At 36.1% G+C, this 24905-nt stretch overlaps 1 protein-coding gene across 1 annotated transcript; it reads left to right on the top strand.

Moving 5' to 3' along the window:
• The first annotated feature begins 6518 nt into the window (after positions 1-6518).
• Positions 6519-24775, top strand: LOC122327211. Its single transcript, XM_043222427.1, has 11 exons — positions 6519-6799; positions 8373-8413; positions 8498-8824; positions 13924-14012; positions 14135-14449; positions 14932-15078; positions 15245-15357; positions 15541-15596; positions 23543-23583; positions 23663-23989; positions 24381-24775. Exons 4-11 carry the CDS (start codon positions 13988-13990, stop codon positions 24608-24610), a joined length of 1254 nt encoding a protein of 417 aa, XP_043078362.1. The 5' UTR covers positions 6519-6799; positions 8373-8413; positions 8498-8824; positions 13924-13987; the 3' UTR covers positions 24611-24775.
• The last annotated feature ends 130 nt before the right edge of the window (positions 24776-24905 follow it).

Raw genomic sequence — 24905 nt, 5'->3', positions numbered from 1 at the left:
AGGGTTCTGTTGAAACCAAACCACTTCAGGTAGACCAACTAATATTTCAGCCACAACTGAAAGGAAAATAGTTTGGGATGCAAAATAAAAACCCACAAATAACTTCAAGTAAAATACAGAACTCTCTGAAAACATATGGTGTGGCTTTTTCAAGATGCACAATAAGAAGGGACTTGAAGAAAGATGGACTGAGTGGTCAAGTTGCCAGAAGAAAGTCGCCGTTACTATGAAAGTGCCACAAAGTATCCTGCTTACAATACGCCAAACAGCATAAAGACAAGCCTCAAACCTTCTGGCACAAAGTCATTCAAAACTTTTTAGCCACAACCATAAACTCCTCTCTTTGGAGAGGAGTCAACAAGATGATATGATGCAAAATCCTCACGTACACTTAGGACCACCGAAGACTACTTTAATTTGCAGAAGATGTGAACAATCTGGCCATTTTGTCAGGGATTGTCACAGGGGGGGGATATTTGTGCTCCCATCACTAACTCGCATGAATTCAGCTTTAATGAGGGGTGAGCATCTTATATTGTATGGTTTTAGGCTGCAGAGTGGTGGTGGTCAGAGATCTTCCTGGTGGTGTCTGTGCACAAGTTCCTGGGTTGTTGGGTATAAATATCCTCAGCCGCTCTCTGCTACCAGGAGCTCTTTGGCCAGCCCTTTTTAATCTACTGTCAGTGTCAAGGGCCCCTAGTTTTGTTCTTCAAGCTTTGCAACATTGCCATCGGATTGACACTCAGTCAGTTTTTGAATGTAGGGGACACGTTAAAGTGCGTGGACGTTGGTTGTTTCGCATCGCAGGTAGTACTATGAAATTTGTTACTGCAACTAACAGTAACGTCTGTGCAATATTCGAGTGGTACCATACTGTTCGAACCGCCCACTTCTGGTCTGCCAGCAGGTTTGTTGGCCTCTCCTGCTTTTTTAAGGGTGGACAACGGCACGGTGTATGTGCCTGTAGTTAATGTTGGTACCAGCGAAATAGGGCTGTATGCTAGCTCCATTATTGGTACTGTGAACAAGGTTGATGTGGTTAGTTTACCCCCGGACGTTGAGCAGGAATCTCCTACTGTGCAGGAACAGATAGCCATGTTAAACTTATCCGTGTTAAAAAAGAAGAAGAACAGGGTAAGGTCAGGGCATTACTAGAAAAGTATTTGCCAATGTTTTCTACATGTGATGGTGATTTGGGATGTACTAATTTGATATCCCATGGTATCCCCTTGGTGGATGACATCCCTGTTAGGCAGCCGTTTAGACGCATTCCTCCATGTGAGTATGAGGTGGGAAAGGCACACATAAATCAACTGTTAAAACCCCAGGTAATTAGAGAGAGCTGCAGCCCTTTATGCTTCGTCCATTGTCTTAGTAAAAAAGAAAGACGGTAGTTTACGCATGTGTGTAGACTACCGTTGGTTAAACTCAAAGACTAGGAAGGATACATTCCCTTTACCACACATCAAGGAGCCTGCTGGTTTTCTACCATGGACCTGGCCAGTGGGTACAACCAGGTACCTGTAGCTGTATACGCCTATGCTGATTTTTCATACCAGATACCAGGGGATCTAGGGGCAGTCCTTTTACAGGAGCATCAAGGGAGGGTGTGCCCTATAGCATATGGTTGGGTGCTATGGAACAGCATTGGGCTGCACAAGTGGCAACATTTGACTCTGAAATCAAATATAGGTCAGGGAAAAGCAACTGTAACTGTAATCGTGAGTTGTGCCCAGGTATAGCTGTTTCAGGGGCGTTGCAGCAAGCTGCCCAAGTGGAACTCGTGAGCTCAGTCAATCGGGTCACCTCGCTCCCTTGTTTTTCTAGTAGAGATATAGGTGTACTATAGTAATAACAGGGAGTTGTTGGTGTTCTCAAAGCTCAAGTTGCTTCCAACTGCGGAGGAGCACAAGAAACTCTTGAAGTTGGCAACCATTCTGTTTTGACAATGGGACCGCCTTGTGGAGACTGATGGCGCCTTGTGGAGACTGACACCCAGATGGCGGTGATGAGGTCTTTCAGGAGTGTGAGTGGTGCCAGTGTGCTAAAGGTGCCCCTTCTGCCCCTGGAAGTTTTATGGGACATTTGTTGGCTGCCAGTCTTTATGAAATTTTGGCTTTGGACTTTACTGTACTGGATCCCTTAAGGTCTGGGTTGGAGAACGTGTTAGTAATTACTGATATTTTTACAAAATCAGCGGGCAGACGGTAGGTCAGGTTCTTGTGGTTTTGAAAATTTGGTGTGCCGGGTTGTATTCATTCCGACCAGGGCCATAATTTTGAATCCACTCTCATTCAGCAACTTTGTACTGTGTATGAAATCAAGAAGTCACATACTACCCCATGTCACCCAGCTGGAAACGGTCAGTGCAAACGTTTCAATAGAACCTTACATGATTTGTTGCGCACTTTGCCACTTTCTAAAAAGAATGATTGTCCGCTTTGTCTTCTTCAGGCGCTCTTTGCATTTAATAGCACCCCTCATCAGGATTTTCTTTGTGAAGGTTTAGTGTTGCTTTTAAAAACTGTACCGTTCCGCCCCATGTGGGTAACTAAAAGGTATTGTGACAATAACTCTTTTTTGCTGGCCATGTGTTGCTGCTTGATCTGGGTGGGTATCTACAAATAGCTGTGGGTATATAGCATGTATATTGAGTAGCATAAGAAATTTGTGTGTAGAATTATAATTTCCATTTGTTGGACCTGAAATCTTGTCTACAGCCATCTTCTACAGAATGACTGCCTTGTTTATTTTTTTAACCTCTTGTCTCCTGGTTACTGATAAGAAAATGTGCTATGGAGAGCTAGGGGAAGTTTATATAATTAGTTTTCATTTTTGTTTTGTGTATAGGTTAGCAAGCTCCTCTAAAGCAGTTAGTTGTAAAAAATTGGGGGCTTGTCAATTTTTTCTCTCTACTGCAGAAGCCTTTGAGCATTGTAGAAATCAGATCTATTGTTAATTTTGACATTAATGTGTCTAGGGATGCGACCAAGCAAGTTAAACATGATTTGCATGATACACTCATACGTATGGGCATTCTTCCAGAGTATTCCGCCGAGGGGGAGAGAAACGTTTCACCTGAGGCAGCAGGCGGAGCAATGGCGGATGGTGGCCTTTCCCTGTGGCAGCATCTCCTACTGATCCGGTGTTAGCTATTAAGATAAAACAGCTTAATCTTGAAATTAATAAACAGGAGTGCGAGACATTGCTTGTTAAGCTACACCAGCGTTGCTTCTTCATCTGGTGCCGCACATGCGATACCTCAGAATTTGCATGAAGCTGATGCTAGAGTATCTGAAATTGGTTCCCCCTTTCAGAGAAAGTGAAGAAGACACCTACTTTGCTACATTTGAGTGTATCTCCATGAAGCTGCACTAGCCTGAGGATATCTGGGCTTTACTGGTGCAGTACAGACTTTCTAGGAAGGCCCAAAAGTTCTCTTCTGCATTGCCGTCGTAAACACTGCTATGTTGAGAGTATATGGGCTGGTCCCTGTGGTATATAGACAGCAGTTTCACTGAGAAGCCTTGCCTTTCCAATCGGGTCGCCACGTTCAATCAACGTCAAGAGCTAGTTTTACTTCAGAAGTAAAAAAAAGTGTATCTGAATGCATAGCAGTTCACCTCAGTGAACAAAATGTAATCTCTGTTAATGACGCTGCAGTGTTGGCTGATGCATTTGTACTGACACATAAAAATGTCTTTCATAATTCTCTGCATAATGTAATGAACTCTCAAAATGTTAGTTCTGATAAGGGTATGGCCCCTACCCTACACCAACATGTGACAAAGTAAACGTGGGCTGAGAAAAAAAAAGGCAAGCAAGCTTGTTTCATCTGTTGGTGAGTCAGGTGATTCTGCTTTAGTGCACACATGGGGTGATGTTAACAATAGCGCAAGACTATTGTTACTATTGTGTATCAGGATGCAGGGTCTTGTCAATCCTGCCAATATTTTGGCCTTAACATTTCTGTACCACAAGTGTGTATTCCAAAGTAAGTGCATTTTGTATTTCTTAATTGTTAATATTATAATATAAATCTGGGTTGAGATTGTTACTTGGTTCTGCAGACTGTTATAAGTGTATAAGTAACTTCATGATTTGCTGTACTACAGATGCAGAATTTTATTTGGATGAGGTTTATGAATCTTTTATTCCACCCCAAAAGAGAACATTTTGCCATTAATGCTTATCTCCACGTTGTCCCAAACCTGAAAACCTTTGTTCATCTTTGGAACACAATTTAACCATTTAATCTCAACATATTTCTGGGAGTGGTTGTTTATAGTCTATTCTGAATTTTAAGAATAAATTAATATTTTTCTTTGAAGAAAGTATTATGCCTCTCTGTCCTAAAGTTGTTAGTCAAAGGGTTATTATGTTGCCTCCAATATGTCTTCCTAATAATAATTATAACATTTACGCCAATTTGAGCAATGAGAGGGTTTAACTGGTTATTGATTTGGAATAAAAAGTCATGGTAGCTTCCACATACATAAGTGTATAGGGTGCACGACTGCTGTCTAATCAATTCTGTAAGAAAGACTAATACAGGTCAATTCATCAGATTAAGGGCGGAAATACATCCATTAAATGATTGTGTACAGGTCAGGCCAATCTGGTTTGGCCCATTAGTTAACTTATTTAAATAACATAGTTATGTACAGTGAGTGTGCCATGAATGCACAAAGTTTTGCCATAAACCAAAGTTATGTTTAATACGCAGCTTTTGCTTCCTCAATCATACAAATATGAAAGTTAATTTTGTGATCACGCAACATTCTTCTTATCTGATACCTTGGTAATTAACACGTATGGTTTCCTTCTTCTTAAAGGTCCAGAACAGCCACTGTTTCTTACGTATTTAAGTGTTTGTTTGTTTTTTTCTCCTTTTTTTTGTCTAATTGAATTTTATAAAATTTGGTTTGTGTTTTTATCTACTATGTGATTTCTCTCTTCAGTTTGTTTGTGACAGTGTTTTGTGGTTCCTGCATCAAAGTCTTCTGTGATGTAGGTGATCCGTTTGTTGTGACACAGATGTGTGGAGTGTATCAGATAGTTGTCACTGTAGTGGTGAATACAATATTTTTTTGGTTGCAGTGTATGCTGTGGGTTTTCTTTTTTTTCCCTCTTACAGATGGTGTATGCAAGCAGGCCCGACCCTTTTTGGAACCCTGAGGAGAGTTTGTGCTTTCTATGGATTTTATTATTGACATGTAGACGTTTTACTGTTTTAATTGTAATGGTCCATGTAAAAAGTTTTTATAAAATTATTTTGCTATTTCAACTTTGATTATTTGAGCAAAAGAGTATTCTGATGTTGGGAGGCTCCTCCTGCCTTTATTAGGAGTCAACTTACACAGGTGCATCTCTATAAATCAGAATGTCATGAAAAAGTTAATTTAATTGTAAAACGCATGTATGAAATAAATTCAATGCACACAGACTGAAGTCTTTGGTTTTAATTGTAATGATTTAGGCTCACATTTAACCTGCAAATGTTTCCTGAGCCTTCAAAATGGTCTCTCAGTTTGGTTCACTAGGCTACACAATCATGATCTGACAGTTGTCCAGAAGGCAATCATTGACACCCTTCACAAGGAGGGTAAGCCACAATCATTCACTGCCAAAGAAGCTGGCTGTTCAGAGTGCTGTATCCAAGCATGTTAACAGAAAGTTGAGTGGAAGGAAAAAGTGTGGAAGAAAAAGATGAACCAACCAAGAGAACTGCAGCCTTATGAGGACTGTCAGGAAAAATTGATTTAAGAATTCACAAGGAATGGACTAAGGCTGGGGTCAAGGCATAAAGATGTCACGGGATTTGGCTGCAGTTATCGTATTCCTCTTGTTAAGCCACTCCTGAAGCACAGGCAATGTCAGAGGAGTCTTATCTGGGCTAAGAAGAAGAACTGGACTGTTCCCCAGTGGTCCAAAGCCTCTTTCATATAAGAGCAAATTTTGTATTTCATTTGGAATCCAAGGTCCTGAGTCTGGAGGAAGGGTAGAGAAGCTTATAGCCCAATTTCCATGAAGTACAATGTTAAGTAGTTAGTGAAGTGGCCATGGGAATTTATCTACGAAAATTGTCCAACCTAATGAGTCCTGCCCAAAATTGAACACTTCAAGTGCAGTTGCGGTCTTATGCTCTTACAATGGCCACCACATGCTCGTGTCTGTTAAGTCCATAAGACTATGTGGCATCCCATTCGAAGTGTTCTCGCCAGTGCCCCCTCGAGCCACACTTCCAGTTCACATGAACTTTAGATAGGTTTGTGAGTTCAATTATTTTAGAAAATGTTGCAAATGTTGTGCAAGTATCTCAAAATATGCACTTTTTTGTGTTATAGCCAAATGTTTAAATTAAAATTATTTTTCAAATTATATTTCTAACAAGGAAATACTTTTCATGTCTATTTTTAACGGGTAAACAGAGAAACATGCAGTCAGGTGTAATTCCAGCATCTACCAGCAGCGACGACCAAGAACGTTTTAAGGTAAAACTGTCTGTGGGATTGACTGTTTGACATTTATAATTTTTTTTTGTCTGATTGTCTAGCAATCTCTCGATATCCCCATAAATCGTAGTAATCATGAGAACAGATACATGAAAAATTATTAGTTTGTTTATCTCCTCTTCCGCTACATTTACTTTTTAAACTCCATGACTGCATGACGACTTCCGCTACCCGGAAACGGTAACAGGGCTTGCTTTTGGTTTCGTAGTAGTAGTAGTAGTAGTAGTGTCGTGGTAAATAATATACAAACTAAATTAATTGTATCGGGGCAATATGATCATCGGGTATGTTCATAATTTCTTCATGATATTCGATTTTCACTTACCGTAACATCCCACACAGCTCAGATCTCGTTTGCCGCAAAAGTATGCAAAGTTTGCTTGCTCGTATTTGGCCTCATTTATTTCAATCCACACTTAAACTAGCATTGACAGACAAACATACCTCTCAGTAATTTTTGCATTAGTTATTTAAACAATTAGCCAGTAGCAATTTGCCGGTTGCCACATAATCTAATTTAGCCATTAGCATTAGCATGTTGTACTGTCTTTGTGCCGTTTTGCATGTGCTGTTTTTTTTATTTGGTAGTAATTTAAATGACTAAGTCTTAAAGTACACTCAAGATAATAAAGATCTTACCTGGAGGTAAATTTGTCTTTAGAAATGTAGAGCAGACAAATTAATAACAAAAAACTATTTTTTTCCAAGTTGTACAGTTTTTCGCGATTGCTAAAACACAACCAGGCTTTTAAACAAAAATTTAAAAACCACAAACTATAAACATCATTCCCCAGCTTTAACATAGATCGGATTTGGTGAACTAGAAAACTATACACACAAATCCCCACAAGCGCTTACCACTTGTGCTTGCATAGAAAGCACTAGAATTTAATGTTCACTCAAGTCTGCACAGTCTGAGCTAAGTTAGTGCACGATTACCCAAATGGAAACACTGGGAATCTAAATGTATCACACAACAGTCAGAAACATTAATGGAGATAAAGGGGCCAAAGTCAGTGTACAAATTTTCTCAGTGGCTTTGGTCCATTTAACAGAATAGACTGCTACAGCTACAAAACATAAAATGGCCACATCATCACTTGTGCATAAAATATAATATCATCAAATGTTTCTTATTCTTTTAAACAATTTGTGATTGCTTTGGTACATTCACGCAATTGATTATGTACATTTGTCTGCACTTTCTTACATTTTTAGTAGCTAATATTATGTTGCCCAAAATGTATTATGTAGTTCTCTGTACAATAGTCTTACCCCAAAACATCTAGTTATTAGTTCATTTTTAATGGGTGATTATTGTAAATGCTAAATTGTTGATCTTGTTGTCATAAACTGTCAGCTATATTTTACACATATTTCTATAACATTTTTATAAATTTGTCAGGAATTGTTCAAGTGAATCTTGACTTTCATTAAATCAAGAAAAGTTCTCTGAAATCGCTCAAAGAAATATATATATATATATATATATATATATATATATATATATATATATATATATATATATAATATTATTATTATTATTATTTGGTCAGACTACTAGTAAAAGTTTAAATGTATTTTTAACAAAGTTATACTAGCAACATAGCGAAGCAAACCATTCAGCTGGTTTGTGAACAAGCCTGTGATGTTAAAGAGGTTCTTTGGTCCCAGAACAAAGATGGGATTATGGGGCATAATAATTATTTTTATTGCTGTTTTATTGTAGTCTACAGTACATTATTAAAACACTTGGGCAGTACCTCACTTATTGGTGCAGCATTTACTACACAGAGTTTTTGTTCACTGACAAGCTGCATAATGAAGCACTAAAGAACTAGTTTTGTGTTTCTGCAGGCGCTGTTTCATCTGTCTGTTTGCAGTGCTGATACATAAAGGTAAGCATCTGAACTAAATTTGAACAATAATTTCATGTCACCTATAGATAACAGATGGTGTGTTTACAGTTTGTGTGATTTCAGTGTCTCTGCAGGTCACAGTAAAGGCTGTTATCGGTGGTTCTGTTGTTCTGCCGTGTTCTACAACTGAATGTGATCTTAAACTACAAGAAATTGATGTGTTTTGGAGAGACAAAGATGGTGAGACTCTATATAATTTAATTAAAGGTACAGATTCTTTGGACACACAGGACCCACGATATAATGGCAGAGCAAAAAGTTTCCAAAAGGAGTATGAGAGAGGAAACTTCTCCATCAAACTCAACAATCTCAGTCACGCTGATGCAGGAACATTCATCTGCTACATCACACCCTTAGATGAACAGAAGACTGTAGAGCTGATCATTCATGGTGGGTAAAATTGTTTTGATTTTTGTTTTAAACTGATCATGCATAATATTATGACCAATGATAGGTAAAGTAAATAACACTGATAATTACCTGATTAATCACATTTTCTTTTACATCACATGGATGTCCAGATATTTATGCGCAACTTACTTGGGGAACACGTGGTGCCAGGATGCACTATTACAAGGAGGCAAGCTGACAGAATGTATACAAGATTCATGGCAGTTTTGAATTCATATCCTGACCGTTAGAGAGCAATCTTATCTCTAATCTCTTATCTCTAAAGTCCCGCCCACTCCCACAAACATTCTAATTTTACATATAATTTTCGCATTACAGGGAGCAGCTATCAATAGTGAGTATTTAAATCTCCTTTAAATGAGTGTTTGTGTGGTTCTGTTCACTTTGACTTTCGATTTCACGTGTAAAGGGAGCGCATCTTGCAATATAACACAGTTGTCAATGAGCTCTCAATCTGTTGAGTAGCAAACACTGGTCTTGTAGGTCATCACTCTATCAACAATTAAATCCAGCTAACAGAGTTAGCGACGTACGAAGAATGGACCCCTGGCTTCCAGATTCTCCACATCTCAAAACAATCAAGCATCTGTTATTTAATGAAAAAAGAAGTCTGATCCACGGAAGCCACTTAACTTACATGACTTAATGCATTTAAGCCCACTGGCAACTATAGTTGTGACAGGTTATAGTTGTCATGTTGCTAGCATCATGCTAATCACATTGTTTAAAATGTTAACATCATGCTAGCAGCATGCTAATCATGCTAATTTTGTTTAATATGTTTAGCATACTGCTAACATGTTTAGGATCACTATTAGTGCCTACAGTTAGGGTTAACATTAGGGTAAAAGGGAGGGACACACTCCCTTAAGGACTATGTAATTTGAAAAGCTAAACTCTTCTGAACACATTATGTTAGAAGAAGAGTTTTCATGTTTTCATGTCAAAAATTAAATATAAAATCCAAATATTTAAAATACATTTGATGGAAAAATTAAAACATTTGTTGTTTAGATCAGAATAACTACAGTAATTGCCCATTGCTCAGTGTTTTACCCCATTGACCATATTAGAAAAATTCTGAAAATAAAATTATTTATTTTAGGACATTATTAACACTACTAAATGCATGAACAAATTGGGCACAAATGGGTTAAAAGGTCTGCTGCTAGCATACTGGTGCCAGACACCACAGCACACCTTCAGAGGGCTATTTTGGCAGCAAAAGGGGGACCAACACGATATTAGGAAAGGTGGTCATAATGTTATGTATGTTTCAAATTTTAATTTAAAAACATCCTAAATGTTTCTTTTTACTGTATGAATTCTTTTGTAACTGTTTTTCATAGTGTAGTGATTTTAATTTTCCCCCAGAATCAACAGAACAAGAAAACCATGGACAACAAACACAATTATATTGGTGGCAGATTTTACTGAGCTGTGTTTTTATTCTAGTATTTTTAATAATTTTGGGTCTAGTCTATTTTAAATTCAAGAAGAGAATAAGAGATCCAGCTCCCATATAGAAGGAACAGTGGTAAACTGAAAGTTTTATTAGACTCGCATTCTCTCATTTTCTGACTTTAATGCAACTTAAATATTACTTTTAGTGAAATTTGTAAAGGTTTCATTGTTTTGCTTTTTAGTTTATTATTTTATTTTATTTTGTAAAAAAAAAATTTTTATTGTTACTCTTCGGCCTTTTGCTGCTCAGGCATCAATGGCATGTGAGCAGTGCATATTTCTTGGGCACCTGTGTTAAAGCTGCATATCCATAGCATGAAAATGTTACTTTTTTTAACATTAATGTGAGTTCCCCTAGCCTGCATATGGTCCCCCGGTGGCTAGAAATGGCAATAGGTGTAAAACGGGCCCTGGGAATGCTGCTTCACCTTTGGGACATCTAAAGCTTTAATTTTCTCAATCTGCAATCAGAAAAGATGCTTATGAATAATAATTACAGGCCAAAATCAACCTGTTTTTGAGCTCCTGAGAAAGGAGATGCAAAAACTTACTGAGATGTTTTTTGTTGCTTAGACCACAGATATAAGTTCAGAGCAGAGCAGAACAAACCCAAGGAGCCATTAAGCATAGATCTACAGTTGCCATCTACATGAGACACATTGTTGAACATTAAATTAAGTAGCTTGAGCAGAAACTAACCTAGCAGCTGTATCAAAGTTGGATGTAAAATTTTAGTTTGACACTCACCTGGAGCAACTACACCTGTGTAACCTCCTTCAACCAACACTTTCACTTTGTTCCAATATGTTTCTCCTTTAATTCAATAAGTGTCCTTTCTTTACATTGTATTTTATGTATTGTGTTACATGTATCTTATGCATTTATTTGTTAATATTATAAAAATAGGATATGCATTTTATACTATGATGTGTTTGTGTGTGTAATTACTCGTGGCCTTACACTGATCCCAATCTCAGTATGTCATCTTTATAACTACATTTGCAGTAAGCCTCAGTTTTTAGTGTCTTAAGAAAGTACAAGATGCTATAATATATTCAAGGTACACAACTTGACTATAGATTAAGTTTTATTATGATACTTGACCTAAGAACATGATTTTGGTTAGTCACTTTATGATGTACACTGTAAAAAGTAATAAGTTGAATTTATTTGAAAAACCTATGGAAACCGATTGCCTCAAATTCCTCAAGTAAAGTAGTTCATCATTTGTGAGTTCATTAAACGTACTACAGATTTGTGTATTTTACTTGTTTATTTGTACAGGTTACTAATAAAGTTAAGTACTTACAACTCAATATGACAAGTTCAGTTAAAATCCAATATACATTCAATCTTAGTACACGCAACTCAAATAAAAGAGTTCCCTTTACAGGCCTGCTTGTTCACATTACTAGAACAATGTTTGGAAACAATTTTCATTAAACAGTAAACAAACATAGACCATTTTAACAAGTTCTCTTAAAACTTCCTTAAAATGTCAATTTAATACCAAGTTTTACTCTAAAACCCGACTTTACATTGTGCATAACATTGTGTACATCTGAACAAGTTTACAAGCTCTCTTAAAAGTTCTTTTAAAGATTAATCTCTATTCCAAAACCACTTAAACATTAAACCAAGTACCAGTTTTCCAACAGAAAACAAGTTAGCACTTGACAATGTAATTTACCAATTTGGTAATGCAGTAAAGGTCAGTCCTTAATAAGTTATTGCATCAAGCAATTTTTCAGGAATTGTATTTTTGGTTTGAGAGCCTTGTGTCCAAGCGACAAAATCACTCTCTGAATGAAGTCAAAAGTGTTCTTCAGTATGGGAGGATACTCTAAATTCAGAGCATAAATAAGCCCGAAAAGCAGGCACATGGCTTGAGGAAGATTTCCCACGTCATCCAACGCAATCGTACCTTCCAAAATGACGGCAGTGGATGTGGCGATTAGATGCATTGAGTATGGCACCATTTCAAAGTCCTCAGGGATCACCATGAGTAGGCCAGTTGAAACGCCAGACATCTCTCTTCCGTCATCACAGTCCTATAATTGTGTGTAACAAAAAGACAAGATCAGTCATATTTTAATAGTATATATTTGTAAAAAAATCTGCATTAGTTTTTAAATTAAGGCATTCAAAATACTTAGAAAGTAATACAATGTTGTTAAAATGTTATAAAATGCATTCCTCACATCTGAAATGAAAAAACAACTTAAGACTCATTTTAAAAATTATTAATTTCATTGATTAAGAATCAACTCTTTTTTTTGAGAGACAATAACAGTGCAATTTCAAATTTAAAACTTTTTGAGGATTTTTATTGGGTTCGTATCAGAGTTCTTCATCACTCGAGTGTGCCTACCCTTTTGAAAAAGTAGTATACTTAGGGCAAACTAAAAGTGGACTAAATTGGCCCACTTTATTAGTGTAGTTTTAAGTATACTTTAAGTATAACAGTAGTAAACTTTGAGTAAAAACAATGAAGGAGAAAATTATTTATTATTATTTCCATTATGGTCAGTGTTTGCTTTAGTTGGGCTCTTGAATCTTGTTTGACTACTGGAGCTGAATTATAGCAGCTAGACAAGCCAAAAGAAACAGTGTTCAAGTTTTGGTTTTGGTTGAGCTTCTTTCCTTCAAGGTCATTTTCAACAGCCCCTCTGAACAAATTATATATACTAACCAAAAAGTGGGAAAAGAAGGAGAATTAATTTTTTTTTTTAAATAATTTTTACATTTGAAATCACTCAAAATGTTTCTTGATCGCCAACTAGTGTTTTTTATGCTGTTTTACTTATTTTTAATGGTACATTGTAAGCATTTGATTAATAATACTTAATTATAATTTAATTAATTGCTTGTAGTATTTAGAAACAATTACGTAAATATAGCGACTCAAGTTTTGCAGAAGGTGTGTACTAGCGCCCCCTACCATATAACAATGAAAAGACAGATTCTAGAAGCACAAGTAAAGCTCAAATAAACTTTTTACTCTGAGTATAAGTGGGAAGTAGGCCTATGTTTCCAAAGAAGTGTATTTTTGGTTGGGAAAGATAACCTTGTTAAGCTTCCAAAAGAACCCAGCGTTATGTGAATAGTAGATGCTCTTTTTCTGGGGAGCAAAGGACTTTCACAAGTGTGTAGAAAAAAGATGATTACTGTGGTTTTGCATAATCAACAAGTGATCTGAATCACTGAACTCTTTCAGAGATTGATCTGTGAGTTACTTTTATGTTCATTGTAGTAGCCCTTCAATGATTCCATAGCAGAAGATCTACAGTTTTTAGTATAACTTAAGGATTTTTTAAAAAAAAAAATAAAAGAACAGCTCAAGAACATAGAGGGAATGTCTTCTTTTGAACACACACAGACATCATGGAACCTCATCAATGGTGACAAACAGCATATTTAGATAAAACGATCAACTTTGAACATCACAAGCTACAAAATTTTTTTAATTTAACATAATCAGTGCAAGCATGAAACAAGCAAGACATTACAAAAATGCTTAACTTAAAGTGATTATGTTGAGGGGGAATCTGGTTTTGGTGGTCAGAGCAAATTTGACTGACTTCCTGTGCTTTTTCTTCCTGTCTTTGCTCTAGAGCTAGAGAAAATTCAACATCTTAACTGCTGTGTGAAGAGAAGTATTTTATTCACAACAACATCATGAAGATCATTCAGCTCCAGCTCTGTGAGTTTATGATGATGATGATAATAATAATAATATGACATTAGTATATTTACATGCTTTATAAAACTGCAATTAGTTTTTACATAGGTCAATTTACATGTTATTCATTTATTTTGTTATAGATGTATTAATGTGGTGTCACGCGGCAGTGGCAGATCTAATAACTGATCTGGGATCAAATGTGATCATAAACTGTGATCTTGATGAAAATGAGGTTTATTGGATTTTACTGAAAACAGCAGATCCTCCAACAGTCATCCTACAATCATTCTCAACATCATCATTTTACCCTAATAAATCATTCAGAAAGAAATATTCAGTGCAGTTTAAACATCGTCTGGTTATTAATAATATAACTGCTGATGAATTAGGAGTTTATTACTGTATGTACACACGGACACCTCCAAAACTCAGCAACAGCACCAGAATATACTTCGGTGAGTTCATTTATTCCTGATTAAGGTATATTGATGATCAATGCTTATGTAAATTACTTTTTAAATAATTTGATATTCATAAATTAAACAAATGCTTGGCCAAAAATAAAAAAGGATTGTCTAGGTAGAAAAAAAGTTCTTGAGATTTTAGGATTAGATTTTTGTTCCATTGATAAATGTGTTTCTGGCATCTTGTATATTGGTAACAATTATTTTTAAGCCTAACTGATGCATAGCTTTTCACTTATTTCATATTATATAACAATGATGGCAGAAAATGTACGCACGCACATATTTCAGGACGACAATGTCAATGTAACCACAGAGTTCTGAGTTTAAACCTATTGGAATTCTTTACCATGTGCTGTAATTGATAGGTATTTCCATAGCTGCATTAATTTTTAGATCTTTTATTGACAATGAGAGAGTTGAACCACTCTGTAAAGTTGATTCCAACAGACTTTGGGCATTTTTAATTACAGAACCAACTCCATCTAACCAGCTGACTGTTGTAACCGAGTGTCACAATCATACAACTACTGAGTATATTGATCAGAATCAAACACAATGGAAGATTATTATCGTCATATCTGGACTGATGAATGGCCTTCTAGTTCTTGTGGTGGTTGGTGAGATATTTTCTATAAAATATTTGTATTTTATGATTTTATACACAGTCAGCTGATGTTAATTAAATATGTAAATATTCTTTATTTAGGCTTTTGTCTGTTTCATTATTATTGTGCCATTTATGTATTATACATATAAATATTCAATTTGTAACACCGTTTTCAGGACTGGTAAACGCTTTTGTTGTTGAAAGCAAAAGGTCTGCAGAACAATCAGAACAAATGAACATCGATCTACAGCACATGCAAGTTGTGGAACCATATCAGGACCAGTTACATGTAAGAATATATGAAACTGTCTTAACTAAATTTGTTTGGATAAATATCAAGGATTGTTGTTAGTCCGTACAATATAATTCTACAATAATATTGTATAATTATAATTGTATTGTATTCTGTACAATACAATTCTATAACGCTTAATTTCGATTGTTTTTGGTCATGGTAAAATTGCTCTTTCAGTACACCGTGGTGAACTTTTCCGAGCTGCCGAAGTCATTTTTTCGTGATGTTCAACTCTGAAATGCTGAGACGGAATCTAAGGAAACTTCAGAAAAATACAGTAAAAATGTTGTATCTTTAATATTGCATTCTGCTTTTTACAGACTGGCTGAAAGTCATTAGACTACATTTATTTAATTGTTAATAAGTTCAGTTCTCTGGCAGTTTTATATTTCCTTTATGTGTATATCTAAAAGTATACTCTAATAGTGTGTAGAGAATATTACCTGGAAAAATTAATTTCAATAAAGTAGACATTTTTCTTTCACTGTATTATTGTGTGAATGTTTTATGCAGGAAAAAAAAAATTACCTGAGTTTGTAATCTTGCAATAAAAGTGCATATATATATAAATATATTTGAGAGTCAGCAGAGTTAAAAGTCATAGGATGGTGAAGTCTGTAAGCGTGAAATGTTGTGGCTTGTCAACCTACATTCTTGATCTTAACTCTTTTTTTGCCTTTGTGTTTTAACAAAATGTAAGTGTGATGAGTCCGTTTTTTTATTTTTATTTTTTTCAGGTTTTACTCTGAGAAAACATCTATGAGTATATTTTGGTATTCAAATCAGATGTAAAAATGTCTTTTCTAAATATTTTCTAGATGAAAGAATGTGATCCTTTTACTTTAAATTGCCTTTTTAGTACAACTACTTTTAATAACTTATACATTCATTTTACAGCAGTTTCACAATAAATAAATAAATATTATATAATAATTAGTGTTGGGTACAAGTACAAAATCTGATTACGTTTAAATACTTTACTGAAGACTTATAAAGAGTTAAAGACTTAAAATTAATGAGATAATTAAGTGACAAAATTAAATGATGATTGTGTATTAGTGAGGAACACCTGCTGTTATTGAGAATTACAGAGGATCAGATGATGATGTTTTATTGGTTAAAATAATGTCATCATCATGGAGATCAGTGTTTGCTTTAGTTGGGTTCCTAAACTTATGTTCAAGCTCTCTCTGTAGCACTGCATGTGCTATTGAGAAGAAAAGCAATCAGTGTAGTCATCATGAGCTATTTTACCAAAGCAATCTTGTTTTTGTATGTATGCTTAGGTTTTATACAACCAACAGTTTAACAGTTAGAATTAATAACTTTTAAGTCTGTGCAATGCATATAAATATTTGAACTCCAGTGTTAAGGCACACACAGACATCAAGCAGCAGCATATGAAACTCTACAATGGTGACAATCAACAAAATGCTTCATGCTGCAGTGCATGCTGGGTAACGCCATTGTAGAAACGCCCATCATGCACTGCAGTATGAAAAATTATTGTCACCACTGTTGAGTATCATATGATAAGTGTTCTTGTCTAGTGGTCTGAGCCAATTCAGGTTTTTAAATAGTCTCCCAATTTTAAATAACAGCAGGTGTTCATCATTAATACATAATCATCATTAAATATACTCTCATAACTTATCTCATTAGCTTTAAGTCTTTAACCCTTTATAAGTCATCAGCAAAGTACTCAAAAGTAATCAGATGCTGAACTCGTACCAAACACTGTTGACAACTAATGACTTTCACCTGTTGAACTGTGAAAAGAGTGCAGTGTTTTTACAACACCTTTATGTCTGAAGTTCTCACGATCATCTTAACCTCAAGTGGAAAGTTTGTGTGCTTTGTTTGTTTACTAGACCCACACAATGGCCAATTGGCACTTGTCAACACACTGAAGCTGGCAAAGTCATTTCACACAAAACTAGAGTTAATCTTCAAAAGAAACAGCATAAACAACTTCATACAAATGTCATATTAGAAATGCTAAAACAAAGCATTTTGGGGGAAAGCAGGTGAACTTTTTTTAATTAAAATTGTTGTCTTTAAAGTTGTCTTTGCATATATCTATCTAATATATATCCCTATATTTATTATTAATTACATTAATTACTTATTTCTTACATCTCACATTTAGCTTTCTACATATGTTAAGTGGTATGGTTATTCATAAAACGCAAGTTGCTTCTGGTATGTCAGAAAAAAAGCATATTAAGGCAAGCAAAATTAATACACGTGACTCCTCATGATATATTGAGGTCTTATGAAGTGAAGAAATCAGTCTGTGCAAGATTATTTAGAACAGTATGTCCTATAATCCATAACTAAAGGCAATAAAGAAATCTGTATCTTTTTGCAAACTGGGTCTTTTAATCAATTGCGTCTCTATAAAATAACTGATTTACTACTTTGTTTATGTAATCATGCAATAATTCTGTATTATTAAGTCGATTCAAGTGATTGAGACTCTGCAATTGAGACTCTCCAGAGGCATGATACTTTTAGTGCAAGCATAGTTGGTCGTTCCAAGTGATTTCTCAAATACTGCAGGTTTACAATGACACTAATTCGTTTTAATTCCCCAAAATGGCTGGTCGTTCACAAGAAGACATTATAATGAAGAGACTCGCAATGGGGTATTGGTTCAACACTGCAGCCGGAATTGCTTGTTCAGTGTTGTACAGGGTAAGGATCTGTCTCTGCATGTTTAAGAGAAGTTGGACTGAAAGTGCACTCTGCAGTGATGAAGCCTCATCGGCAGAAAGAATTAAAAAGCTAAGTTCACCCTTGCTAAGGAGCATGCTGTGTGGAGAGAGGAGAACTGGTTCACTTCAGTGATGAAAGGAAAGACCGAAACCCAAGTGTGTAAAGAAGTCAAAACAAAGAAGTGTAATGGTTTGGGCCTCTTAAATGGCAGGATGAATGCCATGAACCTCCTTCAGCAAAATGCGGTTCCTTCGCGCCAAGCATCTTCCAATCAGCCTTCAATGTTCATGCAGGACAATGCTCCAGAAAAAACAGGTAAAGTGGTTCCTTGAAGCCAACACCACTGAAAAAGTGAAATCACTGGCCCAACGTACAGTTACCAGGAAGGTTTAGGTGTAGGGATTGGAATAAATCCAGATTTTTGGACAGTAATGTTGATTCAGGATCATGTCTTTTGATCACAGTGTTTTCCACAAAATAAGGGTTTTTTGTTGAAATGCCTTGGATATTTTGTCAACCACGTTAGTATAACAGTGATCTGTGAGCCGTCTTAGAAATTATTATAACTAGTTTCATATTTTGTGTCTTCTGTGTAAACAATTATTGTCTGGGAATATATTTTAGCAATAGCTACAAATGCGCCTCTATTTCATAAACTTTTTTGTTACTGATAATAACACTATATACTTTTGCCTATCTTTGTGGTCTGTGCTATTGTATCCTGATATTATTCCTTTTAAGACATGTTCCCTTAATTCTGCTTGTTGTCCAAACAAGTATGGTTAAATATGCATACACACTATTAAGTAAAAATTATTGCGTTTGCATTGTTTATTTCCATCATTTCCTTCTAGTAATGCACTGTAAGACTAGCAAAATCTAATTAATATGAAATAAAACCAGCTGCGCCAACACTCAAACACAAAAGACAGTAATACAGAATGCTAATGTTAATTTGCTATTGACTAATTAATAAAATAATATTTACAGTAGATAAACCTTGTAATCATTAATTAACTGATTAATGTTTAATGTACTAACATTTTTCCCTTTTAATTTTAGTTAAATAAAGCACAACCGAAACACAAATAAGGGCAGCAAACGACATGAGATCTTCATCGCTATTTTTTTTTCCAAATAGCATTTTATTCAAAATTCATCAAACTTACCTGATCATCATGGTCACAAGCCACTGGGGCTAATTCAGATTAAATCAACATGAAACCCATGGACATATTCATGTAGTTCCCATTAATCAAGCCCATATCATGCATTCAATTATTACCTTTAATATTGAACATAATTCCGATGTTAATATGAACTAACTGTATCCAAATAATCAGTCATGTTCAATTAAAGCTTTGTTTCATTTTGGTATAAACACAAAGTACTAATAAATATAAGTTGGTCTTTCAGCAGATTGCTATCTTTGCATCTGATTGACGACATTTGATCCAGTTGAAATGTACAGCGGTGAATTAGATGAGAAAATATACTCAGACTTACATGAAAAGTATGCTTTATTTCACGATCATTCCTGCTGTCCTCATTTAGACCTACAGAAAAAAGGAAAGACACGGAATTAGGAAAAAAAATCCTTCAAATACAAACTGGCTTTGTCAAACGGTGTTTTAAAACATAATGAATAATGATCATGAAACCTTTTCAAAAGGTTGTACCTATTAGGTTCAAGTATGTACACTTTAAGTACTAATATGTACCTTTTACATACCAAAATGGACCCTACAAACATGTCCCTTTTGAAAAGCTACTACCCCTTTTTTCCTTTATTTCTGAGAGTGTAGGCATACTACAGTATGAGAATGTAGGTCTGCTAGTTTTCCGTTAAACTATATTTGAATTAGTATTTAAATGTACAGTTTTAAAACGTTTTTCTTGGTAATTTGAACGTCATAGTTCACCCAAAAATGAAAACTACCCTAAAATGTACTTCTTACAGACAAATTCAGATTGAATTTTAAATTTAGATTTTTATATACACTGTTTTTTATAGGGAAAAAATACTCTTTATTAGGCACTTCATTAATTAGAATACAATGTTTTTTTTTATAATACTGAAAATCATTTCAATTTTTATTTTTAAATGACTGAATTCAAAAGTGAAAGTGAAACCAGTGGCAGTTACGTGCTATGCATTATTATGACCAGTAGACGGCAGCATTGCACACTTGAGAGAAACGCTACTAGAAAAATCCATGAGATTAACCAGATTAATTTTGGGTCCAGTTCTCCTATGGTTTAAATAAGAACACATGGTGTGATTTATGACAGGCTGCATGAAAAGTTTGATTCTGGACTGATTTTATTTATTTTTTACCATTACTGAATTATGACTGCACAGGTTATTACTCTGAATCATATCCAAAGAATCCAAAGTTTGCTTTCAGGATGAAATGGACGTTATCCACCATAATTCCTGTAACTTTAGATTATTTCTTAGGATAGCCGACAATAATCTTTAGCTTGTCTGACTTTCTTTCCACTTGTGAAGTACCATATAACACAGCACAAATGAATTCCACAAAGTAGATTTTTTATTCATCATGACATTCCTTGCAAGATTTACTCCTTTCTGGGTATAGGAGCCCACCATAATTTCTTGCACATTAGTTGTCTTTCTTTCACATACACCTTCTACCTTACGAGTAGTTCTGCATGCATTAAATTTAGCATTGTTTTAATATTTTGTACTTTGTGAGGTTCTTGTTGGCACAGGGCATCCTGCATATGCTGCGCTGTGTCCTCCCCCACAATTACAGCATTTAATCACTGCCCCTCCTCACACTTGCCATGTTCATGTTCTCCTCCGCATTTTGCACAACATGTTTTACTTTACCAAATTAGCAGTATGTGACATTTGTTGGCATCACGAAGGAGGAGGTATGTAATCACGTACCGAGAAGTTTATAAGTCCTAGCTTCACTCTTATCAGCTTTCCACATCTGCAATCTTCTCGCAATGATGACTGTGCCTCCATTCAAGCTTCCCTTAAGACCATCCATACATACATTAAGAGGTACTCCTGAGATGACTCCTCAAACTTTGTTACCTATTTCTGTGTATGCTATTATTCCTCCTGCTAATGTTTTCATTTTCAGAATCTTTTGCTTCCGTTTCTCTTCCTTGCATTTAATCATTGCACTTCCATTGCCAGGGCAAGATACAGCTTTCACTATTCTGATTTCTTTCTTGATTGCTTTTGACAGCTTAACAGGATGAACTTGTTGTTCTGACTGCTTAACAAAAGAACCCATGTATCATTCGTTCTTTTCATATTCAATTAAGGACTCAAACTCAGAAAATAAAAAAAGAACTTATGTCATTATTCATTTACAGATACAACATTAAAAAAAATAACGATTTGTTTTGGTATTTTTGATTTCTTACTAAAATTGAAAATGGGAAATCAGAAAAATGCCTGCAGCCCGAATTTGATTTTAATATTTAGTTATACAGGTTGGCATGACCCAGAAGTAGCTGTGAAAGAGGGTTACCAAGCCTGCATAACAAAACATCTTTTGTTTCCAATTGTAGTACTGACCTTATACATAATTTTATCTGACTTCAATTTTGCGTGATTTCATTTATATTTATTAAAATGTAACTGCTGATCCCTCTAGTTGTGATTAAATTTGGATGAAATCCTGCTGGGGGGGGGGGTGTTCAACCAATCACGCCCCTCCAGGTGTCACTAGCATCTCCAACGTGAGCGTTGAAGTCCCCCAGCAGGAGGATAGAGTCCCCGTTTGGAGCACTCGTTTGAGACTCCAGGAAGGTTGTGTACTCTACACTGCCATTTGGCCCGTAGGCACAAATGACAGTGAGAGTCCTCCCCCCAAACTGAAGTTGCAGGAATGCAACGCTTTCGTCCACCGGGGTAAACTCCAACACATGGCGGCTAAACTGGGGGGCTATGAGCAAGCCCACACCAGCCCGCCTCATCTCATTGCTGGCAACACCAGGGTAGTGAAGAGTCCAGCCCCTTTCGAGGAGATGGGTTGAGCATGGAGGTGAGCACTATCTCTAGTCGGCCACCAGGCGCTCGCATGCCGGCCCCAGCCCCAGGCCGTGCTCCATGGTGGGGCCCCGGCTGCGCCGTACCGGGCGACATCGCGACTCTATTATTGTTATCCATAAGAGGTGGGGTGGACCGCTCTTTGTCTGGCTTGTCACCTAGGACCTGTTTGCCTTGGGAGACCCTACCAGGAGCATATAGCCGCAGACAACCTAGCTCCTAGGGTCATTCAGGCACTCAAACCCCTCCACCGCGTTAAGGTGGCGATCCTAGGAGAGGTCTAAACATATTTAGTAAATTCAATTAATGATTCTTTTTTTTTTCAGATCAGCCTGCCTCACTGACTTTTTTATGTTGTAGCGTAACATTATAGTTAGTGTTACATTACCTTGGCATACAATTAAAAACACTTTCTTTTGAAAGGTTTTCTTCCATGGGAGAAGCTTTTGCGGACGGTTTGTGCAGTTTCAGCCTCTACCAGCAGGGACCAGCTTTCTTGTTCGTGGCTATTTCCGCTAGTACAGAGATCCAGGGTTTACCGGAAAAGTGTGCTCTTTTTTATGAAGTTTTATTTGGACGTATTACGTTGAAATATTAATTTTATCGCGGCACCATGAAAACCGGGTATGCTCGTTATTTCCTAAGGAAAATCTGTTTTCACAAAACAAGTCGTACTTTCAACACAGCCGTACTTTCATTTCTGAAAGCCACGATACGTAAAACAACATTTGCGCTCGCGTTTGTGTTTGACCTGCTTTGTTTTGTTTCTGCCTTAAACTAGCTTTAATAGTCAATAATTAATGCGCTGATTATGGTAGATTAATTAATTCATTGCAGGTTTTTAATATCCAGAGAATTGGCTCCATTATTTGTATTTAGCCATTAGCATTAGCATGTTGCGTAGTCTTTGTGTTTTGGTGCATGTGCTATTATTTTTATGCCGTTAATTAATTTTACTGCTGAATAATTTAGTTGTGGATTGGACTTTACAACTACCAAAGTCGCCAGGCATCCCGAATCCCATTTAATGTTTAATATACAATAAAACGTTATAAATGTCTTACTAGCAAAGTACTATTCAGTATATTGAATACTTTCATTTAACTAGGACAAGACTTATTAGGAAGAGAATAGAATAGAATGTGACTAATTACCAGTAGAGACCAACAGGATCCATTTCAGTGTCCATTAAAACCAATACAATTACTATTATAACCAGTAAAACTATTACAAATTCTGTTTAGTTTTTTATTATGCTTTTTAGCAGTAATGTGCATTATTCTATCACATCTCATCATGGTTTTAATGTTGCACATGTACTGAGATTATGCATGATCACTTATGATCAGTTCTGTTCATCTTAATGTCATGATCTACTGGGTGAAATCAAGGAAATGAAATGAACGTGTTTTTCTGTTTCTCCAGATGGTGCTTCATCTGTGTTATAGCAGGGCTGGTAAACAAAGGTCAGTGCATTCATACATTTGAATTAATAATTCGTGCCACGTATATTGTGTTTACAATTACTTTCTTTTTTCCTTTCAGTGTGTCTGCAGGTCACAGGTTTCATAGAAGGTTATGTTGTTTTGCCATGTTTTTTAAATGAATATGACTTTAAACCTCAAGACATCAATGTTCTTTGGAGAGACAAACACAGTGGATCTGTTTATGATTTAATTCAAGGACAAGAGTCGCTAAAGTCACAGAACCCAAGGTATAAGAACAGGGCACAAACTTTCCCAAAGGAGTATAAGAGAGGAAACTTCTCCATCAAGCTCAACAATCTCACTCACGATGATGCAGGAACGTACATCTGCTTCATCACGCACTTTACTTTTTCTAAACAGGAGACTGTACAGCTGATCATTAATGGTGTGTACAAATACTTTACTTAAGTTTGATAAAATGTCCCAGGTGGAAAAAATTCATAATCGGTAGCTTGCTTTTTTACATGTGATCGAGCACAAACGGTTGCAGTGCTTGCATTTCCCAAAATAGTTCTAGAAACCATCAAAAAAGGTTCCTCCGGTGCCAAGGGGGCTTTAGATATTCTTAAAATTATCCTACATTCTAAATTATAATTTTTAGTAAATTAAGTATAAATTAGTCTGAAAATACAACACTTTAATATGGAAGTGTTTTTCACCTGGGATAGCCTGAATGCTGCTGTAGCACAACGATGGATTATTACTGACCGTGTAGTAATGTTGTTGTTTTTGTTTGTTTGTTTTGTTTTGTTTTTAATGAACTTGTTTTGTTGCAGAATCAACAGTTACAACTGGAAACCAATCTACGGAAGAAGAAAACAAATTACCAGAAACACAGTTCGATCGGAGATTATTAATATGTGTTTGCACTCTTGTACTTTTAGTAATTCTCATGTCTATAATAATCGGTTTTATACTTTACTGGAAGAGAAGAACTCAGCTGCATCTGAACAGCCAGTATCGTTCTGCCAACATTGAAACGAATGAATGTTCATTAGAATTGTGAGTGACGTGTATATATATCTGCCGAATCTCTTTTTATACTCCATCAATGGATGGAGCCAGGGGGCACGTTTTTGAGATCTTGGCTTCTGGCCACCAAACTGGCTTAGCATGCTATTACTTAGGGAACGCATAAAAAATTACTCTTTTTGAGTCTATTGAGGAAATGACTGCATTAAGGTAAGCGATCTACGGGGTAGCCTCTGACTAAGACCAGGACTAGCCCAGATGTGTCGTGAGTCCGTTCTGGCCAAACAAGGTCTCTAAGCGACCCAGACTCCTAACGAACGATAAGTCGA

This window comes from Puntigrus tetrazona, chromosome 22 (genome assembly GCF_018831695.1).
Source record: "Puntigrus tetrazona isolate hp1 chromosome 22, ASM1883169v1, whole genome shotgun sequence".
Taxonomy (NCBI): domain Eukaryota; kingdom Metazoa; phylum Chordata; class Actinopteri; order Cypriniformes; family Cyprinidae; genus Puntigrus; species Puntigrus tetrazona.
The sequence above is the reverse complement of the archived record's forward strand: the minus strand, read 5'-3'. Positions and strand labels throughout refer to the sequence as shown.